Here is a 24,862-nt window from a genome sequence, read left to right as displayed (position 1 = left end):
CGAACAAAGGGCTATCCAACGCAAAAAGAATTTTTCAGTTTGGACCGGTAGTTCCTGAGATTAGCCATTACTGCCCCGCTCCTATTGGGTATAGCGTGATGATGTATAGCCTATAGCACTCCACGAACAAAGGGCTATCCAACGCAAAAAGAATTTTTCAGTTTGGACCGGTAGTTCCTGAGATTAGCCATTACTGCCCCGCTCCTATTGGGTATAGCGTGATGATATATAGCCTATAGCACTCCACGAACAAAGGGCTATCCAACGCAAAAAGAATTTTTCAGTTTGGACCGGTAGTTCCTGAGATTAGCCATTACTGCCCCGCTCCTATTGGGTATAGCGTGATGATATATAGCCTATAGCACTCCACGAATAAAGGGCTATCCAACGCAAAAAGAATTTTTCAGTTTGGACCGGTAGTTCCTGAGATTAGCCATTACTGCCCCGCTCCTATTGGGTATAGCGTGATGATATATAGCCTATAGCACTCCACGAACAAAGGGCTATCCAACGCAAAAAGAATTTTTCAGTTTGGACCGGTAGTTCCTGAGATTAGCGCGTTCAAACAAACAAACAAACCCTTCAGCTTTAATTATAATCAGATATTTCTGCCTTTAAAATTTCGTCATATTAAATTTTAAAGGCCGAAATATCCATGATTTGATCTATCGCCTTAATAAATAATATTTAATTGTGAAAGAAACTAAAAGAAAATAAAGTATATTTACTTAACTTGTCAGTCTCTTAGTATTGCTCTGCTCGACGGCTCACGATGAAATGCCCCGTATCAACCAAGAGGCCGGTATTTATATCATTTCGAACGTCAAAACATTTAAGCACTACCGCCATTTCAGACAAGTTACCTTAATGCATTTGTTTACAATAACTTACACAAATAATCACATTATAAATAGTAATATAGCTTTTTTTATAAATAATCTATGCTATTACGTGCGTGAGTATTTGTCAATCGTATATCGATCGATTTATGAGACAGAGTCTGTCCCGACGGACATTTTAAAATGTGCCTAAAATACGGGACGTCTACAACATTACTGGGTACGTACTGAACTAAAGGACGAAGGAAAAAAAGCTCAATTTTACATCATTCATTTTTTTATTTATTACAGATAATATCGATGCTACCTAGATAGTTGTTAAGACATTGGTGGAATTGTTTAGAATATTTTAATATCTACCATGTTTCTTTTTTTGCTGTGAATGACGAGACGAGCATGCCGTTCGCCTGATGGTAAGCGATACTACCGCCCATAAACAGTAGAAACACCATCCAACATCTTGAAATGCAAAGTATTGTTTGGTATTCCACTACGCTCGCCATCCTGAGACGTGAGATGTTGAGTCTCATTATGTCCACTAGTTACACTGGCTACAATGTCCTTCAAACCGGAACACAACAATGACTACACACTGTTGCTTGGCGGCAGAAATAGACATTGCGGTGGTACCTACCCAGGTGGACTCTCACATACGAGAGGCCTACCACCAGTATATTCATAATTATAATGTAAGTAAATGATATTGTATTATATACGTATAAGAATTACTTTAAAATAAGAAACTAAATGAAACAAACATAATACATTTCATCTGTTTCTTATATGACTTTGTAAATAATAAACTATTTGTTTTGGTGAGTACAACTACCTTATTTTGCATGTACTGACGGTCTTTACATATTAGAAACTATTTTTACTGTCGACTCACCGCTACCAAACAGCTTTGAATGTAATACGGACTACCTATTTATATTGTTTGGTAGTAACAAATATTTGAGATACCTACCATTAATTACCGCGTCGGCGACGTTGTTTGTTGTATTGCGGGCACGGTATGACACGGCTCTGACGTCTTGAATTCGAATCCTGGTTCGGGCAAAGTGATATTGGGTTTGGAATGTGGCGATAGGCTTGCCTCCGTCATATTATGGAACGGCACACACTTGGCGAAAAGTGGATGCCCTGGTTGCATCTCTACATACCCCTTCGGGGATGAACGCTTGATGGGTGTTTTTTGTTTTTACAACGAGCTACATAACTAGTCAGATTATGTTTTGGAAAGCGTATTTTTGTTTATATTATTAACATTTTTAATCCCTGGTGGTAGGTCTCCCATATGTGAGAGTCTGCCAGGGTAGGTACCACCGCAATGTCTATTGCCAAGCAGCAGCGTATAGTCAATGTGGTGTTCCAGTTTGAAAAACATTGTAGTCAGTGTAACTACTGGACATAATGAGACTTAACATCTCATATCTCAGGATGGCGAGCGCAGTAGAATATCAAACAATACTTTGTAATTCAAGGTGTTTAATGGGGTTTTTACTGTTTATGGGAGGTCGTATCGCTTACGATCAGGCGAACGACAAGCTCGTCTCATTCAAAAGCAACAAAAAAAAATGTCGCCTGAGATGTTGCTGATATAACAAATGTTTGAAGTTTTCCTCGCTAATCTTATTACAACGCTGCTACGAACAAGGCCACGTGGCTGCTTTAAATACTTAATTTAATCTTATTTCGTTCGTATTTTAAATTTCGTTACGTTTTATTGACGTTATTGTTATAGCTCGTTGACGTCACTAAGCTTTCATTAAGCTTTAATTTGACCCATAACAACAAAGATATTTTCAAGTTTAGTTAAAGAACTTATAGCGTTGCATCGCGCGTCTTTCGTGAAGCCTCGCAAGACAGTTGCCGGGTTTGATATTCACGATGACATAGATAGATCGGTCTGCGCGGACGAAGTTGCGGGCTATTACCTAAATAAATATTTGTTATAGACGCACCAGTTATTCCATACCAGCAGTCGCATTGAAACTAATTACAGTTCAAACATTTATTTGAGAGGTCGAAATAATAAACTAACTCGTTCACTCCACTGTAGGTTTTGTGATATTTGATCCATTCATATAATAATGGCGTTTTGTATGTGAGGAATACAAAGTCGATCGTTTCTATGCACTTCTGCTATTTAATTAGAGTTCATTTGTCCCTTTACTAATAAGACCATAAGGGCGAGAATCAATATACTCTGTGAAGGCACTGTCACAATGGAATCGATTATTTTCCCTTAAAAAAAGTTTTTTGCTAATCTGTTGGAGCGACGTCCGGGGAGTACGGTGGATGTCGCAGACATTCCAATAGCAGCTTCTTTAGTTTATCGTCCGTCTGTTGTGCAGCGAGTGGTCTAGCGTTGTCCTGAAGCAGCCGTGATACAGCGATTGACCGGCCTCGATTGTTTAGCAGCTAGTTCCTCCATCATGGTTTAAAATTTGGCCCAATGATTACGACTCATACACTCACAAGTAAACTTATTTGAGTTAATTTTCGCTTGGTGCAGGATTGACGGGTTCTCAAAAATTCAGCCATTGATTTGATTTTGATTATCGTACAGGATCCACTTTTCATTACAGCTAATGATTCGATTAAAATCCCTTCATTATTATGTCGATTGAGCAATGTAACGCAGCAGTCGACAAGTATTTGCTGGTTTGATTTCATTCAATTCATGAGGTACCCACTTTTTAGATGGTTTTACGTTCCCGATTTGCTTCAAGTTGATTAAAACAGTTTTATCACGCACACTAAAGCCTGCAGCTGACTCTGAAATGTTTTACGATGGGTCTGCTTCCACAATAGCCATTAATTCCTCATTATCCACCTTGGTCTCCAGCTGTCCATGGGGCTTGTTCTGTAGGCGAAATTACCAGAAAGAAAACGGAACCAAAAACGTACCGTGTTTTCTTTTGCGTCACGAGCACCATACACATCGGTAATCCTTCGAGCTGTTTCTGCAGCACTGACGCCACGGTGGAACCCATACTCGTAAATATGGCGATATTTTATGTTTTCCATTGTGCGTTATGAAAGACGTCAAAGAAAAAACTAACCAGGCAAAAACAAATAAATTACTGTTCGAAACCCAAACGTACCAGTTAAATGTATTTATAAATTTGAATTTGGAATTCTTAAGCAAAGATGAGATATTACAGATCAAAGTGGCCAGTATGACAAAAGGCCAATTTCATATTATGTAAGGACTAATATGTATAAGTTTGTGATTGAGGAATTGCTTCACGTGCGTGTTGTGTTCCAGTTCGCCGCCGCCGGCGGCGGGCGCGGCGGGCGCGGCGGTCGCGGCGGGCGCGGCGTGCGAGGCGGGCGCGGCGGGCGGCGCGGCGGCGGCGGGGGAGGGGAGCGTGGTGCTGCTGTACGCGCGCGAGTGTGAGAGCGGCGAGCGGCTCGTGGCGCGCCTGCGCGACCTGCTGCAACACTACGGCGTGCAGGTAAGATGTCGCATACTGTCACAATAACAACTAGAATCATTCATTATCGACTATTGCATTTTTGAGAAGGAGCACTCACGAGATTCTCTTTGATCGCTGTAGTTACAGGAATACTTCTTAGGATACTGTTTATTAATTATTATTATTGAAGACAGGTAAACACTTGCTCGATACCATTCAATCTCGTTGCTTATTAAGATCAAAAGTCTACGGGTCATCTAGGTTTAAGTACCTTTAAAGTAAAAAATACAATAAATTTTCACTGCGTATTTTGTGAGAAATGCGACCCTAATCCGCTTTTATACTTAACAAACATGAATAGAAAACTTATTTAGGAACTGCAAAATTCATTGAAAAAAAGTAGGTATTGCGTATCTTAAAAATTTGATCTGAATCGTGTCAACGTCGTGCGTCGGTACAAAAAAGTGAAATCTACGAAGCAGACAATAACGTGTGTTATCGCGTGTGCCGTGTGCAGGTGACGGAGCTGTTCAGCGCGGAGAGCATGCGCGACGCGGGCGCGGCGGCGCACGCGTGGGTGCGCGGCGCGCTGGCGCGGCGGCGCGTGCTCGTGCTGCAGACGCCCGCGCTGCTCGCGCTGCACCCGCACCACCCGCACCACCCGCACCACCCGCACCACCACCCGCACCTCTCCAGTGAGTATCTCCACCTCCGCCAAAATTACATTCTGTCTTTACTTACGGCAACTTAACCGCTGTCGGATTTAATATTCCTGCTACATGAAAACACATTTATTTATAATTTATAGTAAATATATTTAAAATATATTCGATTTACTCGACAGAGTACGTGTCGGGCCACACTTAGTATAAGATTTCATAAGTTGACCGTAAGAATAATATAAATACACACTTGAAACAGTGTTCTTAGTCTGGTTATTATAGTCTATCGATAATTTTAATTTGAAGACCTTATAATATTTATTACTAATTAATACAAGTTTAAGAAGAAAGTTGAAGATATAATGTCGTGTTGCACAGCCGTCGCGCCGCTGCTGGGCGGGCGCGTGTACCGCGTGCCACACTTCGGCGACGCGCTGTTGCAATACGCACTACGCCTGCTCTCTGACGACGCCTGCCAGCCGCACGCCTACCGCAAGTACTACCTCGCCACGTGAGTACCGCACCGCCGAACTCGATTTGTATTGCGCTAATGCTTCGAGTTTGACGACATTTTATCACCTTGTATAATACAAATGCCAAGCGCGCCCGTTTAAGTAATGTGCGTGTCGCAGGCTGTCGGAGGTACCGACGGAGGTGTTCCCGTCGGTGGTGCCGTTCCGGCGCTACCCGCTGCCCGGCGCGGCGGCGCTGCTGGCGCAGGAGCTGGCGGCGGCGGGCGGCGACGCGGGCGCGGACAGTGGCGCCGCGCATGCGCTGCAGCAGCTGGAGCGCGCGGCGCTGGAGTTCGCGGCGCACGTGCGCGCGCACCCCGACTACCTCGACGAACTGCTCATCACATAACGCACGCACGCACGCACGCACGCACGCACGCACGCACGCACGCACGCACGCACGCACGCACACACGCACACACTCGTACTTCAATAATACACACTCGAACACCGTTCCCGTTGTGCTACGTGTTGACGGTCGCCTGCGGACTGCAGTATCGCACTGGTGAAAAACGAACAATTTCATTGAAAACGACAGTGCAGGAAACATACTACGGAGACGCAGGTTTCACCGCAAACAGTATCTACAATGTGGTCACCTAACATAATCATTTCATATCAAGTGAAATTCTTAAAATTACAATCTCAGGTAGGCACGATTTCATTAGGATCCGTATGACTGGGCAGCTGGCAACTCGCTTGGGCAGTGTTCGGGAAATTGTGCAACGTCTTCTCGTCCAATATGCCTCAGTGTCTGAAGACTGAAGTCTTCAATCAATGTGTGTTACTAACATATATATCACATATAACACTGAAATATGACCTCTAACAATGGGCCCTATAAGAAAACTTCAGAAGAACGAAAGTCACCGACATAGCTCGCAGAACTGATGGCCGATGGGACAAGAAGGTTCTGGAGTAGGGCTACGAACTGCCACGCTACCAGGTGGACAGATGACCTCGTAAAAGTCGCAGTAGGTCGCTGGACGCGAGCCGTTTCTAATACGTCGATCAGGAAATCTTTGTGGGAGGCCCATGTTCAGCAGTGGTTTGCACACTCTTGTTGCACAGATGTGGCTGAAACTGATTTTAAGATATTGAACAGTAAGCTATACCGGATCTTCCTGTGAGATGTGTTAACGGAAGCCGTTCGCCGGTTATTAGTTGTGTTGTAAGTAATTGGTATATATGTTCTGAGTTATTTATAAAATTAAGAAAAAGATGTGTTATTGACACGAGTATTTATTTCAGTGTCGGTAACTAAGCAACCAAAACAACAGCTTTCAAATATCTATAAAAATAGAACACATTAAAAATAATAGTCACAATAAAGGTTACATTCTACAAGTTTTCTAGTGGTTATATCGTCGTTGCGACTTCCTTATATATTAAATTGCAAATAAGTCGTCCTCCACAGTGAAAATGTACCGGGGCCAAACATGACTTTATGATATCATCACAAAATAAAAAACCAACATTTGTTAAGCGCTCTTTTTACAGTATTAAACATTATATTAGCAAAATAATTACAGGGCCCTTATTCTGTATGATAGTGTAAACGCGTAACGCGGCCGTGTTATGTTATCTTCGAGAAATGTGCGTGGAATGGTATTCTGTAAGCCAAATTTCTATAGTCCTAAACATGATGCGTTGTGTTACGTGCTTGTTACGCACTGTCAAAATAACGTGCGGGATAGAGAATAAGGCCCCAGAATACAATTTTACACATTTTTTGACAACGTCCAACAAGAGTGAATAATAGGATAGTCGCCGCGTGACATCTTCTCTCTTGCCAGATCGCGCAGCCGAATACTTCCGGAAACGCCCGATGTCATCGGCTAGGATAGCGGCGCGTAACACGTTACTATACACTATACTCTACATACATAATAATGATGCGGACTTGTAGTTGTGGATGAATAATACTGTAAATATGACTTTATTTCCATCAAAAAAATATATATTCTCGCAATAACTTACAGTGCTTTAAGTTAACGACAAACTATTAACTATTGTTATTGATCAAACTTTTATATAAAATATTCGTGTATAAACGTACATATAATATACAGTCAGTTTGTATTAACTTTATAGACTTTACTTAACCTGTAAATGTTATTAGTTTATCAAATAGTAGATTGGTTAGTCGATGCGCGAGGTCACTTTTAGTTTAGATTTGGTGCTTTAAAGGGATTATTATAATATGTAGAAGCAGTCACTCTGACATTATTGTGCCGACGACGGGTGTTACGGCCCTCGCTAAAACCCGCTCGCATTTACTATCAAGTGTAATTATTTGCCAATAAAAATTCATGGCACTTGTATATACTGTACACAAAATGCAAGGAACTATTTTATACATCCGATATTTGTCGGAATTGTCGTAGTACATAAAGTAATATAATATACTTTCAAAATGAGCCGGATTTAAAATTATATTGTTTGTTAGTATCTTAGATAATTATAGTATGTAAGTGTCGAAGACCATGGGGAGTGGGGACATCTATATTAAATATGTATATAGAAAGTTAAAATATTCTTGAATATAATATTCATGAAGATGAATATGTATTGCTCCGGAATAATTTTATCAATATTGAGATTATTGATGCGAGGGACATACTCGTCTCGTCATTCAATTTCAATAAATATAAATTAAAATAATATGTTAAACCACAAAATGATTGTTGTTTCTTGGACAATATGTAGTGTTTTATTATACTGATAAGTTAGACTTGGCACATGTAAGTACATTATAGCTTGGGGCGTGTCGGGCCGCCGCCCGCGTCTCGTGCACGAGGAGTGGCTCCCGCCGCGTGGAGCCAAACTACTATTACTTACATGTATATTGTTTATTTTTGTAATACTTTTAATATTTTTAATATAATATCGTAGTTATAAGCTTTTTGTGTCTCGTCGTTCTAGTATCGCTAGAGAGCCGGTGACGCGTGCAGGAAGCGGTCAAAGTCAATTAAACATCCATTTTACTAAAAGAATCGTGGTATCAGTCACCCGCAAAGAAACCAGTCTGAATCTGGGTGTTTAAATCTCACATTGCTCCACTGTTATTATTGTCTGAATTCATAGTATAAAAATGATGATGCGTGCCGGCGGCGGCGAGATGTTTGTTGTTGTTGTTGTAAATAAGTGTTTGTTGTTGCTGTTAATACGAGAGTGTCTCCACCTAGCTGGGGGAGGATACTTGTTAATTGATGCATCAAAGTAGTTGACTTGACTGGATTCTAGAAGGTTATTATTTATTTCTATACATCTTTTATGTATAACAAATATTTCGTAACATTACTTTTCAATAAAACTGATCTTAAATGTCAAACGTTCTTTATTCGTACAAACTAATTCTCAAACAAGAAACAGTTTAAGTAGGTACTCCTCCCGCTTCGTTGGACACTCTCTGACCATCGAATGTTGAATGTGAATATGTTAATGTGTATGTTATGTATGGTGACTCCCTCAAAGTCAATTATAGAAATTTGTTACTGTGGGGAAAATGTGCAATCCCTATTGGGATGTTATAAAATGTAAGATGCATTATCACCTTTTGAAATATTTTATATTGATATAGTTGTTTAGAGAGACTCCTGTTATGGCAATATCTGTCTGGTGTGAGCAATGATCTGGTGCTTTTCGTACACTAGGATTTGTGCAGTGCGTATGATACGTTTAAAAAGTAGGACTATGAAAATCAAATTAAATTAAAAAGAGTGTTCCGTGTCCACAGTGTTCAATTCAAGGTTAGAAAGGCACAATTAAAAATTGTTTGTTTTTGATGACATCGATATGAAGTGTGCGCACCTTGATCGATCCCACTTGAAGGGTGTGGTGGCTTAATGTTTTTCAGACGCCACTTTATTTTGCCACATTTGGATGTTTGATCATTTCAAATATGTTTATTTGCACAGAATTTGCTTAATGTGAGTTGAATTTCAAGCGAAGAAAATATAGAAATGGATTGAGAGCTCATAATAATTGTTTATATTGCAGTAAGGGATCATCGACTGAGTGTTTTAATGTCCGTTTTCACGCAGCGTCCCCTAGATCGGAAGTTGTGAGAATGACTCGAATGGTTCTGGCGAGGGTGTACATGAGGGATACATGAAAACAGATATTGATGAACTTGAATAATTTCAGGATAATTATAAATAGATTGTAATTCTTGTGTTGGTTGTGTTTAATATAAATAGTGTACGATACTTCTTAAATATATTCAGAAGTGAATTCAGTGTCTCCTTATTGCCTAAACTAAAGTACAGACTGTTTACAAAAAAAATATCTGGAAGAATCATTGCAATTGTTGTTTATTTTATTTTACGAAGATAACATGTAGTAGATTATAATTGTATAAAAAATATTGAAAATCATATGAGAGTCTGAATTTATAAACAATAGTAAATCAATTTCATTGTTGGTCATTTTTAGAAGGCTGGAAAACAAAAATATTACCTTCGTCAATATATTTGAGAAGTAACGTCATTACATAATTCTGTATGAATTACACTAAGTCATAGATATATAATATTATATTGTTTGAGTGGCAATAAATATATTTTTACTAGTTCTTCCATTTTGAATTCAAATTTTATTATCGTTAAAATCTCATTGAAATATTTTTTTTATACAAAGTTAAATATTGCAAAATAAATATCCTAGAGTTGGCTGTTGGAGCCATTTATAAATATTGTTTACTACGGGTAAAATAGTCTGGTTCCAAACATTATGTGGCGCAATTGTATCAATTCTGAGTGACGCGTGTGTAAGCAGTCACGATTTTTGTGAGTTGCTCCCTCCCTCGTGCCAATCCCTCCATCCCTGTTAATGTTATAATACTTTTTCAATATGAACAAGATATTGATTTTAAAAAGTTTTTTTTTTTTCACTGTATAGAAACAAAACAAATGATAGCATGCCAAGTAGTAATGTTTAACAAGCATAGGAAGGGTTTAATGTAAGTAAAGAAAATTAAATGTTTGTTTTTGTGTTTAAGTACCCTTTCCACAAGTCATTAAACGAATTGATATTACAAAATAGCTGCCATAAATGTGAACGCCTTATTGTTGTCCGATTTTGTGGAACAGTTTGTCTCTAACAATTATATAAAGTAATTACTTATGAACCGAACAAATATAAATATTGTTATAATAAATCGACTAGTTACTATGAACTGAAAACCAACTGTAGAGAAGCCAAAATTTATGATCTGTTTCCTAATAATCTTTTTTTCTTTGTTTCTACGCTCAATACAATTCCAACGTTTTTATTTATTTAGTACAAGGGTGACTTCCACTGCGCCTCGTGTTCAGTGAACAACAAACATTTCGAACGGCAAGAGATTTAAGAATCCCACAGTCCCATACGATCTACTCAGAACCGACTATTTCACAAATGAGTATAGAAACGTCTGATTTTTTTATTCTGTGTCGATTTTTCGAATTATCCCGCGCTTCCAATGAACGAGAGAGAAAGCCGCGGCAGACTTGTCGCTCTACTCAATATGGCGGCTGTTGTAAATTACATGCCGCGTCGCCCCCGCCATCTCGCGCCACACCGCCGCATCCGAACCTACGGTCTACAGCCGCACGTGTAACGTGGACCTCCTAGAATGCCTGCATATCCATTATCAACTATCGACAATCGAAGCAATCTGCATTCATATTTCCAATATGTGATGAAAAAATTGAAATTCTTTTTCATAATAATAATTATCGCTGTTGCCTTGTCTACTCTACATTATGTTTTATGTAAGTAAAGAATTATCACCGTATCACAACCTCTTGGAAGGTATAAAAAGGGTTAAGGTGCTACTAGCATATGTCTATTAAGCCTATTATAAGCGTTTGATTGTTATGGTTACGTCTACACTTCACAGACTCCAACGCGCGCAACTTTTTTTATCAGCGAATTATTATCAGGCAAGTGTTATATAACGCGGTGTGTTGGTGTCGCCGTCCCTGTCGCTCGCGCGCCGGCCCGCGCCCTACGCATGCGCGCGACGTCGCGCCGCTCGGCGCCCGTCGGCACTCCGACATCCGTCGACCTGCATGTCAGAGCGAGACGCCGCTGTTGTATTTAGTTTCGATCCTGTTCTATTATGTTTTGTCCAATCGCGGGCGATCTCTGCGTGTTCCGGTTCTTTGTCATCAATGGGTAGCCGGGCAAGTCCACTTGGAGTGACACTCGAAAACGATTTACGCGATATTTAACCCATTTCGCCGGACATGCAGTGTTTAATTATCAATTCGATGATTGTGCGGGGCGATCAGCTCGCGGATCGGTCGGGCCGGTGCGGTATTTAGCGGCGCAGTGGTTACGACCTTTCGATACCGGCGAACGAACAGCACTTCAGCTGACTGCGTCGTACGCAAGGCTACGTCCGTCGAAGTAGTAGTAGGCCGGTGTTCGGACGAGACGAACGGGTGCCGACTCGCGGCCGCGTCGCGTGGATATGTTGAGGATTAAAATGTTTTTGGAACTATTCCCATAGACGTGAGGTTCACATTGCCGCTTGCGGTTCGTTTCGGTAGCGCGTTAAATACGACCAGTGAAAAGTGAGTGCCAACGGACGGTCCGAACGAGCGGAGGCTCAATAATGCTCAAATTCTTGACTCAGAAGCTGCGAACGCATTCGTTGAATGAGGAGAACGTTTCCGAGAAGGTGGGTGTCGCCGGCGACCGGCTCCGCGGCGTGAAGGTCACACAGCGCCACCAGAAAATGGCCGCCTCGCTCGAGAACAAAGGAGCGGAACGATTGCCGATCGACCGCTCGCGATTTTCGACGTCCGCCGGATCGCTTAGCGCTCTGTTCGTTCCGCAATTGTCGTGACATGCCTCTGACAAGTTTTTGTACATCGAACGAACGACCTGCGGTGCGAAAATTGTGTGTAAAACGAACGAGGCGGCGGCGGGGCGAGCCGTATGAGTGGGTCTCTGAGTGGGTGTTTGTGTTGCAGGTGGAGGAGCGGGACTCCGGCACCGAATCGGACGACGAGGCAGACCGCACCGACTCCGGTAAGTAGCAAGCACTGCTTGAGCTATGCGTCCGGGACATCGCACACACTGCCCGGTGAGCCGGTACATGCATACAGTTTGTGCCTCTTAACTAACCGTTGCAAACGCGTACAACTTTATATACAGTGTCATGTCATACAACTTCTCGTACACGTCATATATGTTAGTTCTCCCACATTGGTGACATGCCCACCTAGTATGTAATCCTATTAGAATATTTGCCGGCCTGTGGCTGGGCCCTGCTGACGACGTGGCCGCGTCAGGTGCGTGCCTCCTGTTCCTCCGTTCCGCCGCTTGTTCCCTGAACACTCGTTTCCTTTGTTAACCTTACTGTGACCTTGTCACACGACCTTGAACCATTATAAAGACTCCCAATGCGTATGTGTTTGTGTGTGTGTAATCGAAGCGTAACGTACTGCTGCGGTTGGATATTTAAATACAGAAAATGTAATAGGCACGTTTCGGGATCGGTACCAATGGCGTTCAAACCTAACCCACTGCAAATGAAAAAACAAATAATAATTTTTTTCTGCCTTTCTTCTTCGGGTAGTCATCGCTTAGGTAGCTAGTGAAAGGCCGGTAGGTTAGTTAGGTTAGTTTGTCCCTTATTGTTTATTTAAAATTACATATATCATCATTTTATTTCTTCTTTCCTGCCAGCTCGAGCTGGCTTCATTGTTTACCATATTTTTTCAATACAAATTTATATAAGCTAATTTAATTAAGTAATAATTAAATATTCTCATGTACCTTGACTTATCATAAGTGCAACTATGTTCCCCTACGTGATGAATAAAGCATTTTATTTTTATTTTTTTAAATACACAAGTGCGGTAGGCACTATGTATACATATACCTATTATGTAGGTCTCAGTATACATTCAAATGTAGATTGTAGAGAAGATTTATCCTTTCCAAACATTTGACATGGAATCATTGTTTATCCTATCTCCATGCGTTTAGCCTTTTTTTTATTTTAAAGAGCATTTTGGATGTACTTGCGTCTGTGCTTCCTCCGATTGATAGCTATATTACGGCATTCGGTGACGAATACCTTAATAGCTTTCCTTCTTTACCTTTCTATTAGGAACAATTACTACATATGAGCGAAATGGAACACAAATCATAGTACACATAAATGCAATAAATAACGTCTGGTACAAAATATTTAAATTCAAGTCCTTAACAGCGGTTGTATTGAATAGATCTAAATGGTTTTAATTTACATACCTATCTATATACGTACGTATTGTGTATAACTCATAAATCCGGTTGGTGTGCTACACTACTACAAGTGTTTGCTTTTGTTTTTTAACATTGCAAATTAATCTTGAGCTTAACAATAAAACGTGTCCACTATTGATTCAGTCAAAGCTGACATCTTTATAACTTGTTTCGGCTTATTTAAAGTTTGGGGTAAAATACTTTAAGTATTATCCTTTATACGCCGGTTTTTTCGGAATAGTATTTTTAAAGTATATTTAATTTTTCCTTAATATTTCTAGAATTAAAAATATGAAAAGGAACTTAATACAATACATAATACTGAACTGCCTTTATGACTGGGACGTGGACTAATTAATCTATGTGTTTATAAATGCTAGCTTAACTATCAGAATAGATTGTTTATTGTTATGATCAGAATGAGAGAAACAACTTCACCTCGCGGGTTGTGTTGGTAGGAACGCGGCTTATATGAATATATGTTATATTAAAATGCAGGATATAAGTATTAACTTATACCCTGCATTTTTGTTTAATGTGAAATAACAATCGCCGCTGGGTAAAGCCCACTCGTCGAAACTGTTCACAATTGGCACGGTGCTCGAACTTGAACTACCTATTTGGAAGGTGTCGCATATACCTTGAAATACACAGACATAGCTTAGCTGCAACGTTGATGTACTGCAAATGAAATACCGTACATACCTGCTTAGACTTGATTGGTGATTCAAATAAAACGCCAATCAAACATTTATGAAAAATCTAATAAATGATAACTTCGGTGATCTGACCATTAAGAAGTAACATGAAATGAGACTACAGAGTGTGATGAGGGGAAAAGCAAATGGCAGTGTACTCGTGGACGTGGTCGCACCGCACCTTCGGAACCGGAACAATTGGCGGCACATTCAAAAATGAATAAATAAAGGGGTTTGCTAACTGAGTAGCGTGCATGAGATTAATGACAGTGAAAAAAGCGAAAGTAGGGTGTTAGGGCTACTGTAATAATTGATGTGGTCCGTATCTACGCTAATGGAGACCAGACGTGACTTTGTATAGGACTATGTATGCACCAATAAAACATTGAATTCAATTAACATTAGGTATGCACTAAAATGTCCGCGTCAAGGAATTAAATATCGTTTAAAGTGGTACAGTCACGTTGTTTTTGTTGTTTACAAAAGCATATAAAGGGCTTGTACGCGGTACTACTCAAATACTAACTAAAAGTAATAGTACTATTTTTGCGTTTTCAGCTTTTAGTTCGATTGGTGAAGATCCAATAAATTGTCGTTTTCTTTTCAAGGAACCAATAAAGTCCTTAGTTTAACCAATATATTGTAGACTAAATCATTGACGTCACACTTTATACAGTATAAATAATAATAATATTTCAATTATTAAAAACAAAAACAACAATTTCCAGATATTACTGCAAACGTTGTGTTACGTAACGTTTGTGTACTGGAAATAAATCTGAGATCATACGTGTAAGTGTCAGGGTTATCAAATAGATGGCTGCGTGGAACATAATCCGGTCTGATAACACTTCGGCACCTACATGTCTGCTGCACGTTGCACCTTCATTAACGAATCAGTTGTACGTTATAGAATCCTCATATACATAAAAATGCGGGATTTGTAATATTTTCATCCCCATCGTGCGAGAAACTGTACTTAGGTTATGTATATAATTATGGTGTATAGTCTGTTTTGTGTGTGGAACAAGCAAGGTGTAGCGAGTGGTATCTCTTACAGAAAACCATAGCGAACTAAAGGTTTTGATTCTCCATTGTAAATTAGCTGCAATTCTTATTTCTCAAAGTATAACTCACCATCAGCATCAGAAGTCATCAAAATCTATTGCCGAATGCGCTACATTGGCATTCAATCGGTAATCCACAATAGGGACGGATACTAATCCTCCATGGTACTGTTAAATTACCTTCATGAGAAGAACACATTCCTGGCATATCGATTCATCCAGCAGCATAGACGTATGTGGCCGGGGCCAACGAATTGTAAAACATGAGTAACTTGTTCTTTTGTCCACTCTTAATGTCAGAATATTTAAGTCGAATATACATACCTTATTAAAAAGAAATAAATGCTGAAGACAGGCATACCTGAGATCGATCGAAAGAAAGGATTGGGATCGTTTATTAAAAATGGCAGTTGGAGTAATATAAAGGGGGAGGAATATTTTCATTTAATACTGCCAATCACAGATCTGAAACGCGATTATATAAGATTGGGGTTAAAGGGATCCGCTTCATTATAGCAGCCACAAGCACTTTATGACTTTATTGAATATGACAAGTCAAGAAGGAGTTTCCTGTCGTTGGAACAGTCACGCTCAATGTTGTGAACGTTTCTCGACGAAATCGACGGTAGTCAGTGGTGTGGAGCGTCACCGAGCCGCAGAACAGCAACCGGCAGTTATCTGTGGCCGTCGCGCAGTCTGCCGCCGCAACGCGTCGCCTTGTTATCGCTGCTGCTGACGCACTAGTGGCTTGTCGCCACATGACATTCAGTAGCATGATATAATTCTATTGCTTAATTATATAATACATAATTACTTTAACAATATATTACTAAAATGGGTTTTATATTTTATATCTATGTAATAAATATTCCCAAAAACATTAGAAACAATTTATTTCACGACACTGCACTTCGAGAGACGTTTAGTGTCAAACTTGAAAATATGTTCGCTTGTGTAACTAGCTGCACTCCTAATAACAAGGGATACGTCAGGTCGGGCCACAACAGTGCTCACTGCACCTATCGGTAGAAATAGAAATACGAGTATGCAGCAGTTGTAACCAATTCGCTCTTCTTTTTATGAAAATCCCTGCTTTATCTTTAGATATTGTTCTGAGGGTTTATCCTCTTGGTAGTACCTATAGTATGAACGTAAATAATACACATGGATTATTTTTATGCATTCATCACTTCTTAGGAATTAATGGGCTCATTGGACTTTAAACCCCCTCAGAAGAGGGTTTTAATAGTATTTAAAAAAACCAGGGAATAATTGTATAGTTCGCGGAGCCTGCTTGTGCTTACATTAATCGTGGGCACGTAATTATGTCGGAAGCGCCGTCAAACTCCTCAAACATTAGTCGTTAGTATATAAATAATTCCACGAGAGAGAACATTATGAACATTAGGTGGGCGCTCAGACTGATAAGTTGATTTAATTGAAGATGTTATCTAACGTTTATAGTGTATAGTGCTAGCCTTTGCTCGCGATGCCGCCCGTATGAAAGTATTCCCGGATAAAAAGTAAAAAAGTAGCCTATGTCCTTCCTAAGACTTGAAACTATCTATACCAAATTTCATTGAAGTTGATTCAGTGGTACAGCCGTGAAAGCGGAACAGACAAAGTCACTTTCGCATTTATATCTTTAAGTATGAAAATATCGTTGATTGCGTCGTACAACTTTGTGTCTTTTTCTAGCATTGTTGCCCTGTGCTGGAAGTCAATAGAATGATTTTGGGAGTGGTATTAACAGCCGCTTGCCTTATTGTAAGCGCCACGTCTTATTACTGACCATAAGTAGTAACAATGGCACACAGAGTTTGTACTGTATTCCGTGAGTGTACATTGCATTCAACTTGTTTTGCACCAGCTTGATGTAAAACACATTAGCACTGGTAGTAGTTGGTCCCTCATGTATGAGAGGGAGCCTGGGGTAGGTACCACTGCAATGTCTGTTTCTGCCGCCAAACACCAGTCTGTCAATCACTGTTGTGTTCCAGTTTGAAGGACATTGTATCCAGTGTACTATTGAACGTAGGAAGACTTAACATCTTAAGTCTCAGGACGGCGAACGCAGTGGAATATCAAACAATACTTTGTAATTTAAGGTGTTGGAATGGTGTTTCAAGAGAAGTTTAAGGACGGTCGTATCGCTTACCATCAGGCGACCGGCAAGCTCGTCTCGTCATTTAAACAACAAAAAAACCACTTGTTCAGTCAGACTAGCGCACCTAGAGACTTGAGCCACACCTTTCACCTATTATAGGCAGGCACCTATTAAACCATGATAAATGGTAATAACAATCAATATGTCTTAAGATGAACTTATAATTTATATCAATAAAGATAATCTGCAGCCGCGCGACTCGTCCCCGTTCCTTTCAAGTACCACCGATGCGAAGTGCGAGTCACGCGACTGCCCTTTCTACATATAATTATCAAGTGCTGTTGACTCGCGCTATCGTGGCTTAGTATTATTTCATGTTAACGAAATGTCATGGGAAAACGAGGAACATTTGCTTAATATCATGCAATGTTTTAATATAGTACCTAGCTTTATAATATCAAAATAATAAATTCTTACTATGATACTGCTTTACTATATTTATCTTTATGGCACAAAATCGAAAAAATAAGGCACCTGTTGGTTATACACACCATTGAAATGAAATAAAATAACTTATTCGAAACCATAAAATGTTAATCATTGTTTTGATATTAACTTCCATAAATTCAGCAAGCAGTTTCCACCAGAATAGAACGGGCAAGAAACTTTCGTGTTGTCTAGAAAATAGTTCAAGGTATAAAGTAGGTACAGTGCAAAATTAAGAAAATATATATTACGTTTTTTATTTCATTTACATTAAACAAAATACGTTTGATTGTATATAGCACAAAGTGTTAACTTTTATTAGGCACCGACTCCAAAATCGGTAAACTGTATATAGGTAATGTTAAATAATTTTTTTGGTTTTCAGTGATTTTTGAAGGCGGTATAATTTTTTGTTAAATGGTTTTATTTTTTGCTTTTTTGTGTTAGTAAAAATCAGTATATGTTGAGGACATCATAGTTGACATTATTTTAAGAGATTTCCGATGTATGTCCGAAGTCAATGGTCCAACAACAATGAAATTTATATGGGACCACACGGGAAGCACAAGATTTAAAATAAAAAAAGAATCATCGAAATCGGTTCGCCCAATCTAGACTTTTGTGGTAACAAATACATAAACAAAAACATACAGTCGATTTAAGAACCTCCTCCTTTTTTGAAGTCGGTTAAAAATAAATGCCGTACACGTAAACTGCATCAATTACCGGTCAAATAAAATTTGTGTAAATCATTGAATTACTTTTCATCAGGGAGGATTAATTGTTGACGCCCTTATAAAGTGCGTAGTTCGATTTGTCGAGCCAGGGAGTCTGGACATGCGAGGCAGTGCGTTTGCTAACCGAGTGCTATCGCGTGCGAGCTTGTCGTCGCTGATAAACTTCGCTGGCACCGTTCCTTATCGGGACACCGCTGCAGCCACTACGCGCGATACTGTGACCACCTTTTGCTTACACACAATTTTACTTCTCCCGCCCTTTCTGCCCCTTCTGCTGTGTTTCGGTTATAATGACATTATATATTACGGGGTATTATCAGAAAAAACTTCTTTTTGTTTTATTGCTTTCAATGACGCGACGAGCTTGCTGTTCACCTGAAGGTAAGCGATACGACCGCCCATAAACAGTAGAAAAACCATTCAACACTTTAAATTACAAAATATTGTTTGGTATACCACTGCGCTCGCCATCTTGAGATATGAGATGTTGATTCTTATTATGTCCAGTAGTTGCACTGGCTACAGTGTTCTTCAAATTGAAACACAACAGTGACTCCATGGCGGCTTGGCGGCAGAAACAGACATTGCGGTAGAACTTACCCAGGCGGACACTCATATATGATTTACCACCAGTAGGACTACTTGCTTACTTAGTAGTACTTCGTACCTACATACTCAATTCTAGTTAAAATCTATACTTCTATATATCTGTACTCTATACTATTATATAAAGCTTATAGAATAAGCCTCGTTCAAACAAATAAAATAAGAAGATTTTATTTGTTTGAACGAGGTTAAACCAGGAACTACTGGTTCGAATTGAATAATTCTTTTAGTGTTGGATAGCTCACTTATCGAAGAATTCTATAAGCTATAACATCATGCTATGATTAATGGGAGCTCAGCATGAATGATAAATACTGCAAAAACGGAGGAAATCTATTCCTTCTTAGACCTTCCATTGCATGTACTGCAAAAATGGTTAAAGTTACGTAACAATTATGTATGACGGAATTGTTCCCCTTAAAAAGATCTAAAATATATATTTTAAACAAAGCCTCCCCTCGCGTCTGCGTGTCTGAACACAATAAAATTAAAAACTATCCAACGGATTTCGATGAAATTTGGTATGGAGATAGTTTGAGGCCGTAGGAAAGACATTGGTTAGTTTCTATCCGGAAAAACTTTTTTACGCTGACAGAGCCGCGAGCTAAAGCTAGTGTTGTATAAAGTAAATTCAAGGAATAACTGGCATATCATTAATCATATATGTGATTTAAAAGTTGTCGATTATTCCGTCGACTATTAATTTCGCATGTATCTGGGAGGCGGCATTGTTTTGTGTCAGATGAATGAAACAAGACGCGCGGCCGCCTCTCGCGTTTCGTAATGCGACGCTGCAGTTTTTGTGCTCGTTTATCCGACTGCATGAAGAGAAGGGTAATGTTTTAAGAGTAGGTACTTCAAACTATCTCTTTTTAGTCTATCTTAGAGGCTACAGAGATTTTGGTTAATGAGCTGTTTTTGTATCTACTACATATAGTCCTGTAAATTAGTGACGACAAAAAATATAAACTTAAAGAATTATACCGCATCAAAGGACCTCGAAGACGGTAACATATTTAACAATTGATAATTCGGTTTCTCTTCTCAGTTAGGAACCTTGTAGCTTAATCGGGTTTTTGTAGTAATATAAATCGATCCATTGGTGAAACTTATCGGCAAGAGCGTGGAGACGAGACACCGCGTCTCAGCCGACGTTGGTTCGATTTCAAGGTCGCGCTACTGACCACACAGCTCCGTTTTCAATCAGAATGAACGGACCATATTTCAGTATTAAATCAGTGGGTAACTAAGTGCCATTGAAATATGTATCGGTGAAACGTAAATAGAATTAAGAATCGAGATAAATACCTCCTCTTTCTGGTGTTAAATATCCATTAGCTCGCTGGTTAAAGTTTTTTATTATTTTTCTATTTTAAGGCACCCGTTCGATATATTTTTACTGGCATAAATTTACTGATCTGGTGACGTCTTCTTTTACTTTAATATTTTTACTGCTCTCGAGATTGACTTGAAGTCGACAATAATATGTAATACAACAGCATAAAGGGCGTTAAAAACTAGAAGGATTAATAATTCTAGTGTTTAAATGTACCAGTTTGTAAAGATGTTTGAAATAAATAAATATAAGCATATGGATGACATTGGGCGCACATAGTCTCGTCATGGATTAAAACATTTGTGCTACTAGTTATCTCTGAAAATGCACATTGGGACCTATACCTACTCCGGAGTAAGACTTTCATGCGGACGAAGTCGCGAGCTGAAGCTGATGTGTATTATGGCGTCATGTAAGCCCGCCGAGATGAGTCGGTGGCGTGTAAGGCGTACGTGGCCGAATCGACGCAATGTCATTGTCAATGCTGCCGAGCCGGTCGCGGCGCTCTCGGCCGATCCTACGAGCTTACGTCACGCCGCCTCCCGCCTTAAGGCATTTGCATTGTTTGAGTTCTCCACTCGTGTTTTTGTTTAAGATGGAGACAGAACCAGACTCGTACATTTGAACGAAAAAAGCTATGTCAATAATCGTCTAATATGTAACAAGATTAAACGTTAACATAATTGTAGTACACACTTATATCACTACATTATTTATATGGTACTGGATCGATTGAACGACTTGTTAAGTCTGATCTGACTGATCGGTTGACCAAGTCCTTCCACCGACTGCTATTTAAAATTCCCAATACACACTCTAATTCTCTCTTTTATAGTAACAGCATTGCTATTACAGGTACTATTATATCTAGGGAAGAGCGTAGTGAACAGGCTGTGCGTGTGGTGCGTCGGCGCCGTGAGCCGGCCTCGAATCCATTAGGATCGTCCTTGAGGCTTATCACTCCCGCCTGCTGTCACGTTCCAAAGCGAATAGCGTGTTATTGCGATAAGCGTTTGCTATTTTTATTACTTCGCGCCAATGTAGGTAAACATTTAATTAACTTGCTGTGCTACAGAAAAGAAAACTTGTAATGGATAGAAGATGAACATATTTTATCTTACCAACGTGGTAATTGTTTATGACATTATGTAATGGTTCGTCATCCCGAAATAAGACCACGAAGATTGTTACGTTTTATGTATTCTTTTTCATGTGTTAGCCAGGAAAACATAACGAGTTTAAATTCTGTATTATGATACATGTGTACATACAATTATATTATTACATATACTAAAGATAGCGACACTAAGGAAATTGTAGAGCTAATATTTCATTAGTTCGTTGTGTTCCACCGAAGTTTTGCTGCCGTATTGATGGTTTATTTCAGATGATAGTCTTATTGCACATATCGAACCAATTCTTCAATAACCACTACAGCTTTGTCTGCTCACACAATATAATGTTGTCTCTATATTTGTGCATAGTGTTCTGTACGAGGTTCTAATTTATCCTATTTGTATTTTTAGACATATAAAGGCATTTCCAGCGGACATATTTTTTTATTCCAAGTCTAATTTAAGAATAGATTTTATGTATATTTGTTTATTCGAAGTTTCTGATAGCCTAGGGACATGCTCTGACCGTTTAATTGAGAGTGTAGTTGGTTTGTGGTAGAGTATCGTCTAGGACTATCTCACGCCGCGCGGTGTTTGCTCAGGTGTCCACTGATAGTGGGCGCACATACATACAAACACAAACATGTGCGCGCACACATACCACTCGCAACACGCATGCTTTTCACGGCAAATAAACAAGATCTTTGGGATCAAATGAAGAGTGTAAACAACTATTAATATTAGTCATTGACATGTTATCCGCCGCTGCAGATAGGCCTATGCTACATTCGAACATTTTAATTAAGTACATTACATATTTGAATCTCAGCTAATCAATAATATATATTTTTGTCAACGTGGTATATACAGCATTAAGACACTTATTCTGTGCCTAGCGACGTGTACTCTGGACCGTACTAATACTGTTTTAGATTGACGTCTACATCAGACCAGCAACGTGTTCGTTCCATCGTTCAGTTATAAAATAGAAGGGCCAGTCTGCATTAAGCTGACCTATTTATGCTATAAACAAAATTAGGTTGACCGATATTGTACCTTATAATAATAATATAAGGTTCTATTTCTTTTCTTTATTTGTATCAGTTTATATTATGAGTTGCAACTGTCGTAATTGGTATTATATAACAGAAGCACACGGGCTCATATTCTTATTTGGAAGGAGTAGGCGGGGGAATCTAGTACATTCGCTTGTCGAGAAACCTATTTTCCGTCTTATGCTGGGACTCAAACATCGACATAAAATTGTATCCTACGCAACTCGTATTTATGTTTACAAATCCAACTTCCATTGCGCTACCTTTCCACCCTCGAAAGTGTCTTAACTGAGTGCGCATCTGGGGCGGTGTAAGTGACTTGATATGACATTGCCTATAAATAAGCATGCTCATATGAATCTAACTTTCGTTTTCCTCTGGACCTCACTTGTACTTGTACTTGGACCGTCGATGTGACAATCATAATATTCCGAGGACGATATAATTATTATTCTATGTACACGTGCGGTGTGCCGTGCCGTGCGCAACTTATGAAATACCAGATTATCAACTTACGCTGCCCCTGCGCATTGAATGACCAAACATACCTTTAAAGATAGGTTCCAAAGAATGGCATAACAAAAAACAATATCTTTTATTGGCGTTGTATAAAATTAATACTTGTATGAAATCACGTGCTATAGTCGAAACATATTTTTTTTGAACGCAAAAAGAATTGGTTTTGCAATAAGGTGACGGTCTGAATCATTTTGTGTTGGCCTCAAAAGAACCGTCACTATGGATCTGATGAATGTATGAATAACAGCTATTTCAAGACTCCTTAAGGTTTAGTCGTAAAATATAAAGGATAGGATTCATAGCGTTTCAAAAAATAATTGAGGCTATACAGTAACCGATTTCTTGCATCACCACGAGATTTCAAACAAAATATTGTTTCAAATAAATGACGATATTATACTTTCATATCAGTGTTTACACGACAAATTATTTGTCTTTGAGAAATCTGCGAGATAGTGGAAAACATGAAAGGACTAGAAAATACACAAGCTATGTGAGGATGAAAGAAAATATCCTTACCGCTCTTGTCCCAGGCGTGCAGCGTCTGAGCAGTGTGGTGCCCACGCCTGTCTTGAATTTCTCATATTAAAAACGCACTAATTCATCAAGGTGTAGAGCAATATAAATAGGTGGAAATGTTGTGTTCATTTTATATTTGAAGTTCGATTAAGAAAAGATACTCAATAATCACCTCCCGAAGGAAGAGAGGTTGCGCCGCATATTATTATCGTTAGATATATTACGAGTACATTGTACAGAGATAATCAAAAAGTTTTATGTACTTGACACTTAAATATTTAGTATTGTATGTATTTTGTAATTCGTACAAATAAAAGATATTAACTTGTTTACACGCGAATATTGGCAGTGATTAGATTAAGCATGGAACCAGCGCGCCCCGACTGGATTCTCGTTCAATGTTCTCCCTGATAACGCACACGTGTTGTCGAATGTGTCAGCTATGCATCGCCACTTTATGCTGATTATTTACCATGGCTTAATATATTATCCTATCATTTTATTTAAAAGTAATCAAAATGGTAATCATCAAAATGAATTCCCTGAGTTTCGAACTAATATCGATTCGGTAAATATTTGTTTCCTAATTTATATTATTTTTCAACATAGAATTCTAATTAAGATATCTATCTAATAATATATTATACGATATGATATTATTATAAAAAAATCACGCCGTACCTAAATAGTGGTGGATAGTACATAAAAATAATTTTAACAAAAAAATAAACCGCCTTCAAAAACCACTCAAAACCACAAAATAATTTCTCATAACAGGTATATATTGGATACCAATTTTGGAGTCGGTGCCTAATTAAAATTGCTAGTTAGCTATATTTGTTGCATAGTCCATCTATGAGCTAAATTTCTTTCAAATCAATTAAAAGGAGTAGGTTTGCGTTTACTACAAACAAACATACACAGTGAAAGGT

General features: G+C 39.1%; 2 protein-coding genes across 2 annotated transcripts in view; both read left to right on the top strand.

Moving 5' to 3' along the window:
• Positions 1-2,330: 2,330 nt before the first annotated feature.
• Positions 2,331-6,970, top strand: LOC115449739. Its single transcript, XM_037442573.1, has 4 exons — positions 2,331-4,303; positions 4,782-4,959; positions 5,305-5,437; positions 5,559-6,970. Exons 2-4 carry the CDS (start codon positions 4,809-4,811, stop codon positions 5,785-5,787), a joined length of 513 nt encoding a protein of 170 aa, XP_037298470.1. The 5' UTR covers positions 2,331-4,303; positions 4,782-4,808; the 3' UTR covers positions 5,788-6,970.
• A 4,449-nt stretch (positions 6,971-11,419) lies between these two features.
• Positions 11,420-24,862, top strand: part of LOC115449732 — an 80,422-nt gene continuing 66,979 nt past the window's right edge. The window contains exons 1-2 of the mRNA XM_037442433.1: positions 11,420-12,108; positions 12,404-12,461. Of these exons, the coding sequence (XP_037298330.1) occupies positions 12,043-12,108; positions 12,404-12,461 (124 nt within the window). The 5' untranslated portion in view covers positions 11,420-12,042. The remainder of the gene's footprint in view (positions 12,109-12,403; positions 12,462-24,862) is intronic.

The sequence above is a fragment of the Manduca sexta genome, chromosome 24 (genome assembly GCF_014839805.1).
Source record: "Manduca sexta isolate Smith_Timp_Sample1 chromosome 24, JHU_Msex_v1.0, whole genome shotgun sequence".
Taxonomy (NCBI): domain Eukaryota; kingdom Metazoa; phylum Arthropoda; class Insecta; order Lepidoptera; family Sphingidae; genus Manduca; species Manduca sexta.
Note: the sequence above shows the minus strand (reverse complement) of the source record. Positions and strands in the feature narration are given on the sequence as shown.